General features: G+C 53.3%; 1 protein-coding gene across 1 annotated transcript; it reads left to right on the top strand.

Moving 5' to 3' along the window:
* Positions 1–308: 308 nt before the first annotated feature.
* On the top strand, positions 309–9,474 carry Ccdc154 (coiled-coil domain containing 154; the record flags this gene model as incomplete). The annotated part of the gene is made up of 16 exons (XM_052195985.1): positions 309–577; positions 690–879; positions 1,060–1,106; positions 1,343–1,438; positions 1,766–1,889; positions 4,811–4,912; positions 5,387–5,515; positions 5,589–5,713; positions 6,024–6,150; positions 6,241–6,378; positions 7,664–7,783; positions 7,907–7,983; positions 8,393–8,510; positions 8,644–8,730; positions 9,052–9,239; positions 9,334–9,474. Coding segments are annotated over 16 exons (2,055 nt in total), but the record flags the coding sequence as incomplete, so codon positions are not given.
* Positions 9,475–9,941: the final 467 nt, after the last annotated feature.

Here is a 9,941-nt window from a genome sequence, read left to right as displayed (position 1 = left end):
TGACCTGGATTACTTACCTCTCTCCAGTCAACCACTCGGCCACCCTGGCCTGGTGCCCGGTGTTGGGCAGGCACAGGGGCGCTGATAACCATTGCCTGAGCTGTGTACGGGCGGTGGCTGCTGGTGAAGCCATGTCAGGTGAGCAGAGAGGAGGGGCTATACGGAGTAGTCCCGCTTTTAGACCTCACAGCTTCCCATGGCACTGGCTAGGCGGAAGCTCTTTCCTGCTCTGCTTCCTAGTACTGTGTCCTCCCCTGGGACACTCAGCCCCTCAACCCCCGGACCTCCAGAAAGGCCGATGTGTGTGACTCAGCAAAATTACAGGTACTGTTCTTGTGCATGAGCTCCCAAAATGCCTCCTTCCAGAGCCAGCGGATGGCCCCTCACTAGGCCTCTCACCTTCACAACTGAGCACGGTCACACTCGAGGAACTGGAGCTTCTCTTAACAGAAGGCCTAGCCAGTCCCGAGCCCCTGAGTGCCGAGACCTCAGAGAAATATGAGTGCGTTGACCTGGCATCTGGCTCCTTGGTCCCTGAACAGGACACCCCTAAGCAGTGGAAACAGCTGGAACAATGGTGAGCCTCACAGAGTATGAGAAAAAGTCATGTGGGGTGAGGGAGATGATACACTGAGCGAGTTACCTCCAGGAGAGGCACAGCTTGACCCACCTGCTCTGGCCCTGATCAGGGTAGCTGAGCTGCAGGCTGAGGTGGTTCGCCTGAGGGGACACAAGGAACGCTGTGAGCAGGCCACATTGGGCCTGCTTCGTGAGCTGTTGCAGGTCCGTGCCCGTGTGCAGATGCAGGCCTCAGAGCTGCGCCAGCTGCGGCAAGAAGTGCAGCGGGCAGCCTGCAGCCCAGAGAAGGAGGAGATAGAGGTGAGTCATTGGGTAGAGCAGCAGATGCGAACAAACCGCCCTTTTCCTGAGGCTTGGGACGCATCCTGGATCCCAGTCTTTTCAGGCTCTGGCTCCTACATGCCCTCCCTGCATCTGTGCTGCAGGGGCTCGGGAGGCACAGATTCAACCCATCTAGCCTTTGTTTCCTCCTCTTTGCAGTTATCTGGGCCCCAGAGCCAGAACCAGATGCAAACCCTGGATAAAAGGTACACAGACAGAGACAAGTACAAGCCTCTGGGAGGGCTGGGGCCCATTGCTTCCCTGCAGTAGCAGGGCCCAGGAGGATCTGGTTTAAGTTAACAATGCCTGTACTAGTCCAACTCAGACTGGCTCTGCACACTGGGGCAGGCTATACAGGTGGTGGGAGACTGGCTGCATGGCCCCATGACCACCAGATGCTGCCTGGCTGCTCTGGGGCTAGCAAGGCAACTCCTTCCTCCAGGCTTGTTGAGGTCCGGGAGGCTTTGACCCACATCAGGAGGAAACAGGCTCTACAGGACTCAGAGCGGAAACATTCCGAGCAGGAGATAAACCTCAGGTGGGCCAGCTCCTTGGACTAGCTTGAAATCAGGTTTGTACACACAGAGCAAGGCTGAGGTCTTCCGTCCTGAGCCCTCAGTGCCCCCCAGGGGAGTGTCCTGTAACATGAATGCTGCACTTCTGACTGGGGGGAGGGGCGGTGGGGAGCACCTGCCTGCTCTTTCATTTGGTGCCTCGCTCTCACTAGGGACCCCCAAGGTCTATTTCCCTGTGTCCCCTGGGCAGGTTGTGTACCCCAGCCTGAGAAGGACCTAGGGGCCAAAAGCCCAGCAGCCTCCCCATGGTGCCCTGGCTGAGCTGGTGTTACCACACCTACTGCCTCTAGGCTGACCAACCTGACTGGCATGCTGAGCCAGGAGGAGCAGGGCCGGGAAGCGGCCTGCAGCACCCTGCAGAAAAACCAAGAGGACACCAGCCAAAAGGTGGACCTGGGGTTGGCCAAGATGCAGGTACCTCCTGTAAAGCCAGGCCTAGGCTAGGCAGGAGTCATCAACAGGGCTCTGGGGAGGGAACCTCCAGTGTACCAGCCTATGACCTTGTTGTCGTCAGTGTCTCTCACCAGTGCTCCCCCCACCCCCCATCGTCAGATGTGGTCGCCTCTCATCCAGCTACGTTGCCCATTCACTGACCTCAGCTGCAGTCTTAGGCACTGAAACTCAATTCTGCTGTCACACAGAATTGTTTGGTCAAGTGCCCCGTTGCTTCTGTTTTGGGGGAATTGAAAACATAGGCCGAGCGCGTGGCCTCTCACTGACCATCAGTTGAACAGAAGAGGAACAACTGGTCCTGAAGCTCTTTCTGCAGCTCTTTTCTTTTCTTTTGTTTTCTTTTCTTTTGTTTTCTTTTCTTTTGTTTTCTTTTCTTTTGTTTTCTTTTCTTTCTTTCTTTCTTTCTTTCTTTTTTTTTTTTTTTTTTGGTTTTTTTGGTTTTTTTGGTTTTTTTGTTTCGTTTGTTTTGTTTTTTTTTGTTTTTTGGATTTGTTTCTTTTTTTTTTTTTTTTTTTTTCCGAGACAGGGTTTCTCTGTATAGTCCTGGCTGTCCTGGAGCTCACTCTGTAGACCAGGCTGGCCTTGAACTTGGAAATCCGCCTGCCTCTGCCTCGCAGAGTGCTGGGATTACAGGTGTGCGCCACCACCACCCGGCACTGCAGCTGTTTTCATTTTTAGCATTTCTCTCAAGTAGGACTCACAAATTCTCAAGGCAGCATGTTCTCCTTCCACTTGGGACCCCTCAGAGGGGCCTCTGCATGGTGGTGGCATATACCTTTAATCCCAGCACTCAGGAGGTAGAGGCAGGTGGATCTCACTTCAAGGTCAGCCTGGTCTACAGAACTGGTTCCAGGACAGCTAAAGGTACACAGAGAAACCCTGGCTTGAAATAAAAAAAGAAGGTAAGTAGGTAGATAGACAGACGGACGGGCGGACGGATGGACGGACAGATGGGCCTCTGCTTCTACATGGTGCTTAGGAATGGCTACACGTGCCTGCCACCCAGCTTTTTCGCTCTATACATGTAGACCAGGCACTACAGGCTGTTCTGTGTCCAGGCTCCTCACAGGACAGGGTGGGCAGGACATACTGGATGCTTCTAGCTGTTCCAACATAAGTCTGCTGCCCATAAGTAGAAGCATTCACCTCATGGCTGCTGGGAGGTTAATGCATTGCCATCATCAAAAGCACAGAAGCTTTGGGCTGAAGGTTCCTCACATGCTAGGCATGGAGGAAGCTACTCCAACCAGGCCCTTTGAGGGTTAACATCCATGTCTAGACTTTACATGCCCCTGTTTTTTTAATAAAGTTTTATTGGCACAGAGCCATGAACATTTGTTTAACATAGTGACAGTCGCTAGTTTGAACAAAAATTGGAGGCTCCAAGGGGGACTCTGGAAGCTTGAATTGTTTGTAACCTGGCCCTTCAGAAAAAGTGGCCAAGGGATGGATATCTGGCTCAGTTGATGGATTGTTGGCCTTGCATGCACGGAGATCTGGGTTTAATCACCAGCAGCCATAAATCTTAGCATAGTGGCATGACAGGTGTGAGGCCAGCCAGGGCCATAGATGAGATCCTGTCTTACAAGTAAAATGTAGACATCCCTGTTTTAGGCTCCCCTCCTGCATGGGAGGGAGGCCAGCAGTGGCTCAGATGAACTTCACCTAATGGTGGCCCAGGCCTGGTTCTTGGTCAGAGCATGAGAGCTGGGCCTGTTGGCAGGAGAGCCCTGTGGCCACAGAGAAGGTGATAGGCAGGTGGATGCTGTAAGGTAGGTTTCTTGTGACTTTTCTTTGGCATATAGGGAGGTTCGACAGTCTCACTATGAAGCCCAGTTCACCTCAAACTCAGCAACCTCCTGTGAACATCAACCTCCTAGGGACTGGAATTACAGGCATGTGCCAAGGCACCCAGATTTGTCAAGTCCTGACATTGCTGGGGAGACAGAGAGAAACATTTATTCACTCCAAATAGGGAAGGAGCCAATGGGCTTAAAGAAAGATCACAAGTCCAGCTTAGCAAGCAAATGAGTTTATTGGGGTATATACAGGATAGCATGGGTTAGACAGGCAGGTGCAACACCAAAAAGCCCCCATGGCCACACCATCAGTATTTTACCTCTTATACTTTAGCATTGGAGTAGTTGGGTAGGAGGGTGTGGTGGTTGTAATTGCAGGGAAAGGTCTACAGCTCTCCGTCCCCTCTCCCAGAGGGACTGTTAACCTCATTCCTATAGGCAGCTATCTGCTCAGAGCTGTTTGTCATTGCTATGACTGCAATCCAAGATCTCCACAGGTCACCACAGCTGCTCAACTGCATAATGGCACTGGCTATGTCAAGTCCCAAAGGAGACAGCTGAACTACAGAGTGTGTGAGGTGGAGGGACAGAAAGCTGGGCTGGGTTGGGCCTCGAACCTCTGTCCTGTGCCTTCCAGCTCTCAGAGCATCAAGAGAGCAGCATGGGGCAGAGGCAGAGCCTCAGGGTTGCATCTAGTTTTCCTACCCACACTCTTGGTAAGGCCATGCATGGGTGTTTCCACATGATCAGGGCTATTCTCACATACTGAGGTGTCTTCACACCAGCTTCTCTTACGGAGGCTCCAGCTCAGCATGGAATTCAGTGTCCACTGAACAACCTTTCCCAGATACATCAAGAGCCCTGGATGTGTGCTGAATTGTCTAGGACCCGTGACCTTGATCTTTATGTCCCTTCCTGGCCCATGATCAAGTGTTCTGGGGGACGGTGGGTCCTATCTGCCCTACCTTTATTCCTACCCAGTGCATGCAGCCTGGCTCTGCAGGGATTGGGAACATGGTGACACGCCAGGCAGGATAGGATATCTGGAGGGAAAGCTTCAGGTGACTCTGTGGTTCCTCACAGGCCCAGATGACCAAACTCAATGAGGAGATGAGCCTCCGCTTCCTGAAGAGAGAGGCTAAACTCTGCAGTTTTCTGCAGAAGAGTTTCCTGGCCTTGGAGCAGGTGAGGGCCTGGGTGGGGCCCAGTGTCCTCACAGATTGTCCAAGTGAGCTACAGATTTATAGCTGCTGGCCTGGAGAGATGGCTCAGTAGTTAAGAGCACTGGCTGCTCTTCCAGAGGATCCAGTTGAATTCCTAGCAACCACATGGCAGCTCACTACTGTCTGCAACTCCCATTCCAGGGGACCCAACACCCTCACACAGGCACACATGAGTCAAAGCACTAATGTACATAAACTAAAAAATTATTATGCTGGAGAGATGGCTCAGAGGTTGAGAGTACTGATTTCTCTTCCAAAGGTCCTAAGTTCAATTCCCAACAATCACCTGGTGGCTCACAACCATCTCTAAGGGGATTCAATGCCCTCTTCTGGTGTGTCTGAAGACAGCTATAGTATACTCATGTTCATTAAATATTTTTTTTAAAAAAATAAATTATTTTTTAAAAATTCACAGCAGCTAGTGCTGTCTCCACAGAGAATGAAATCCTCAGAGAGTACACGGCTGATGGTAGAGAGCAGCCTCCGGGAGGATCTGGAGAGCCGTTGGCAGAAGCTGCATGAACTGACAGAGGAGCGCTTGCGGGTCTTGCGGGCACAGCGTGAGGTGGGCCTGGGTGGCCAGGTGTGGTGGGAGATGGGGTAGTCACCAAGGCTCAGGGCCACTTCTGCCACAGCAGGAGGAGGAGGGTCACCTGCTGGAGCAGTGCCGGGGCCTAGACAAAGCTGTGGTCTATCTGACCAAGTTTGTGCGACAGAACCAGGTGTCACTGAATCGTGTCCTGATCGCTGAGCAGAAGGCTCGGTGGGTATCACGTCAGGACAGTGTTCCATTCAGTCCCTCACTCAGCTAACCGCTGGCTGAGCTCAGCTGGGGAATGCCCTGACCCCCTCATCCCCTGCAGCTGTCGGTTAGGTACTGACTAGTCGGACATGTCGTGACAGGATAGCAACCCTCTGCTAGAGCTCCTGTTCCTCCTCCACCCTGACCCTCACAGTCCCTTCTTGGTAGCACCCCTCCTCTGGTACATGGGCGCACCTAGAAGGTCCCAGAACTAGCTCGCAGGCCCCTTCCATAGCCAGCGCTAAGGGATAGTTTGGGCATCAATACGCAGGGAGGCCAAGGTGACCTACGAGGAGACCCAGGCCGGGGAGTTGGCTTCATATGTCCATGAGAATCTGGAGGCTGTGCAGATGGCTGGCAAGTTAGCCCAGCAGGAAACGCAGGAAGCACTGGAGCTGGTAGGGGCTGAGCGAGGTGGTGGTCAGTGGGGACCCCTGTGTCCGCAGGCATCCAGCAGAGCCTCCCTGACTCCATGCTGTCCCGTGCAGCTCCAAGAGAAGAGCCAGGTCCTAGAGGGGTCAGTGGCGGGGCTGGACCAGCAGCTGAAGGACCTGAGGGACCACTGTCTAGCTCTGAGCTGGAGGCTAGATCTGCAGGAGCAAACACTGAGCCTGAAGCTGTCCCAGGTGAGGCGGACTGACCCATTCGGAAGACAATAAAGGGTGGGGCCTCGGGTGGGGCCTGATCCTCTGAGGCAGGCATGGCTCCTACATGTTCTCTCTGTGTCTGTCTGTCTGTCTGTCTGTCTCTCTCATTCACCTTTCAGCTGGGTATGGTGGCACATTACTTTAATCCCAGCTGTAGAGGCAGGTAGATCTCTGTAGTTCAAGGCCAGCCTGGTCTTCAGAACAGGTTCCAGGACAATCAGGGCTACACAGAGAAACCCTGTCTCAAAAAACAAAACAAAACAAAAACACAAAACACAAAACAAAACAAAACACCACCCCAATGTCCTTTTAAAGCATGTAGTTCAATAGGTTTTGTTTAGTTACATATTTTTTGTTTGAGTTTCTGTTATGTATTTTTTTGTTTATGTGTCTGTGTGTAGGTGCCACGTGTGTAAGTGCTCAGGTGGGGAGGAGAGTGTGTCTGTCCCCTGAGGCTGGAGTCACAGACGATTGTGAGCCCCCCAGCCTGGGTGCTGGGAACCAAACTCCAGTTCTCTGGAGGAACAGCAAGTGCTCCGAACTGCTGATCCATTTCTTCACCCCATTATTATTATCTCTTTGCTATTGTTTTGTTCTAAGAGAGGATCTTTCTATGGAGCTAGCCCAGGCTGGCCTGATGCTCAGTGTGATCCCAAGGCAGGAAAATTACGAGCTTGAAGCTAACCTTCACTGACATCCAGCATTTTCAGGACATTCTCGAGAGGCACTTCATCCCAGCACAAGCCTCACCTCAGGCTTCTCTCCTGAGCAGCCCTCATGGGTCATGCCTGTTGTGTGTCCTGTGGTAGCTGGATAATGTTCCCCCACGTGCATTTGCATGCTCATTCCTCTGTTGATAGACACAGGAGGCCATTCTCTTTTGTAGCTGCTGTGAACACACCCCCTGGTGTGGCAGGTGGATCCCCCAACCTTGGCTGGCTCTGCATCCTTTCTGGGTATGTATGGCCAGAGCAGCCGACAGCAGGGGCCATTGACCACCATGTCTGTCCCCTCCTGCAGTGTGGCCAATCTGTTCTCTATTCCTGTCATGAAACAACTGTCAGCTCCTCAAGGGCATGTTTCTGCTCAGCTGGATGGCCCTGCCTGGGAAGACCATCCCAGCTGTCATAAGTCCAGAATACTGTCCTCTGCAGTGTCTGGCTTTATACAAATATGCTTTAGAGTCAGATACTCTGCCTCCTGGCTTCAGCAGGCCGTGTCTACCCATCTGTCTACCATCCCTCACTGGATGTTGAAATTGTAGGCGCAGGCTGCATGGGAAGGTGTGGAGAGAGAGTCCCTGCAGGATCTGATTCGGTGGCTGAAAGAAGTCTCAGCTCACCTGCAGGAGGTGCAGGACAAAGTGAACAGCCTCCCCCAGCAGGTGGGCAGGGCCAGGGTTGCCACTAGCCTTGAGGTTCTAGACCTTGGCTGGGCTTGAGCTGGCCTGGGGCTCCCAGGTGGCTGTGCTAAGTCACCTTGGGCTCCCACATATTCCACATTTCAGATAGAAAGTGTCTCCAACAAGTGTGTCCTTCACAAGAGTGACGTGGATGTAAAGATCTCCGCTGAGGGCAAGGCCAGGTGAGGGCTCAAAGCCACCCAGGCCTCTGGGAGGTACAGAAACTTTTCTGACTGGTCTTCCCAAACCCTGCACCTCTCTCTCTCTCTCTCTCTCTCTCTCTCTCTCTCTCTCTCTGGTTTTTTCAAGACAGGGTTTCTCTGTGTATCCCTGGCTGTCCTGGAACTCACTCTGTAGATCAGGCTGGCCTCAAGCTCAGAAATCTGCCTGCCTCTGCCTCCCAAGTGCAGGGATTAAAGGCGAGCGCCACCACTGCCTGGCGCTGCACCTCTCTGTGGTTGCCCAGTCCCCAGCTAGTCCCACCCTGGGCTCTACCTCCTCTGGAATAGCCTGCACCCTTAAAGTTGAGCCCCGTAACAGCCTCTTCCTTGGGCTCTGGAACCCCCTATAACCAGCCCCTGGCGCCCACAGGGAATTTGAGGTTGAGACTGTACGACAGGAGCTAGCTGCCCTGCTGATGTCTGTGCAGCTTCTGAAAGAGGAGAACCCTGGACGGAAGATTGCGGAGATCCAGGGCCAGCTGGCCACGGTATCCTTTGGGACCCAGGAAGCCACCTGTGTCTGTCTGCTTCCCGAAACCCCAGGCCCGGAGTATTTCTGGGCTAGAGGGTACATGTAGACTTGAGCGATCCGTGTCTGCCCGTGATGAGAGCTATGTTTAGTTCCAGAAGCAAATGATAAAGTTGGAGAACAGCCTCCAGGCCAACAAAACCATCCAGAACCTGAAGTTTAATAATGAGACCAAGCTGGTGAGAGAGAACTCTGGGAGAACCACTGACCCCCTCCCTCTCCGCCAGCCTGCCCCAAGTTCCTCTGTTCCGATCTTTACAGGGCCCCAGGAATACATTAGTTGGGTGGTGCTGAACTGTGTTTCCTCAGAGGTGAGGAATACATTAGTTGGGTGGTGCTGAACTGTGTTTCCTCAGAGGTGAGGACTGTCCCGCTGGGCTTCCTCTCTAGAAGCTGTCCCCACATGCACACATCTGCCACCCGCCTCTGTGATCCAGGTCCCACTTCCTCTGTACTTGTTCCCCACGGGTCCTCTTGGCCCCATCCCTCTGCACCTGCAGCGCACAGAGGAGATCGCAGCCCTGCGGGAGAGCATGCTGCACTTGTGGAGTGAGGAGGGTCCCTGGCCCCTGACGCTGGGCAGCAAGCGGGTTTTCATGTCGCTGGTGAGGCAGCGGTTCTTCATCAAGGACATAGCCCTGGGCGAGATGGTCTCTGTGAACTCCTGGGGAGTGTACCAGGCTGTGAGGTGGGCAGCTGAGAGCCCGGGTATCCCAAGGGTAGCAGCACAGTCATGGGGGGGGGGAGGGGATGGTGGTGTGTAGAGCTATTTTTCTGGGCAGGTGGCTTCATTGGAAGACAGTCCTCTTGAACTTGGTGGCCCAGAAACGGCCCGGAGTGATCTCAGCGATGACCCAGTGGAAGCCTGCATCTGAGGTCACATCTCTGATGATGTTCTAGAAATAAACATGCCAGTTCTTGTACCCACTGGCGCCAGAGTCTCCAGTTATCTGATGGAATGTCTTTTCCACACCTTTGTCACAGGCCTGACAAGGGTGTCAAGTAGTGAGAGGGACCAAACTCAGAAGACCCAAGTTCTTAGACCTGAAGGACCCCTCCTGCCCTGCCTAGATCAAGGCCAGGCCATCACGTTCTCTGGGAGTTCTGTGCAGGGGTGCCAGGCCACACCTGTCAGCATACACCCCTGCTGCCCCTGAGGAGAAATGTAAAGAGTGAGGACAGGGTCCTCAGACTTCCTCAACCCTGCCCACCTACCCACTAACACTGAAGTGCCGAGGAAGCCACTTGTGAGCATGAGTTTGGAGAGTGAGCATCTAGGTCTCTGGGTGATCAGGCAGTGTCCCTCTTCTAGCCTCTCAAGCAAACCTGAACTCAACGTGCAGCTCCTAGTCCTGCCACTAGCCTGAGGAGACTACACAAGAAACCACCA

This window comes from Apodemus sylvaticus, chromosome 10, assembly GCF_947179515.1.
Source record: "Apodemus sylvaticus chromosome 10, mApoSyl1.1, whole genome shotgun sequence".
Taxonomy (NCBI): Eukaryota; Metazoa; Chordata; class Mammalia; order Rodentia; family Muridae; genus Apodemus; species Apodemus sylvaticus.
Note: the sequence above shows the minus strand (reverse complement) of the source record. Positions and strands in the feature narration are given on the sequence as shown.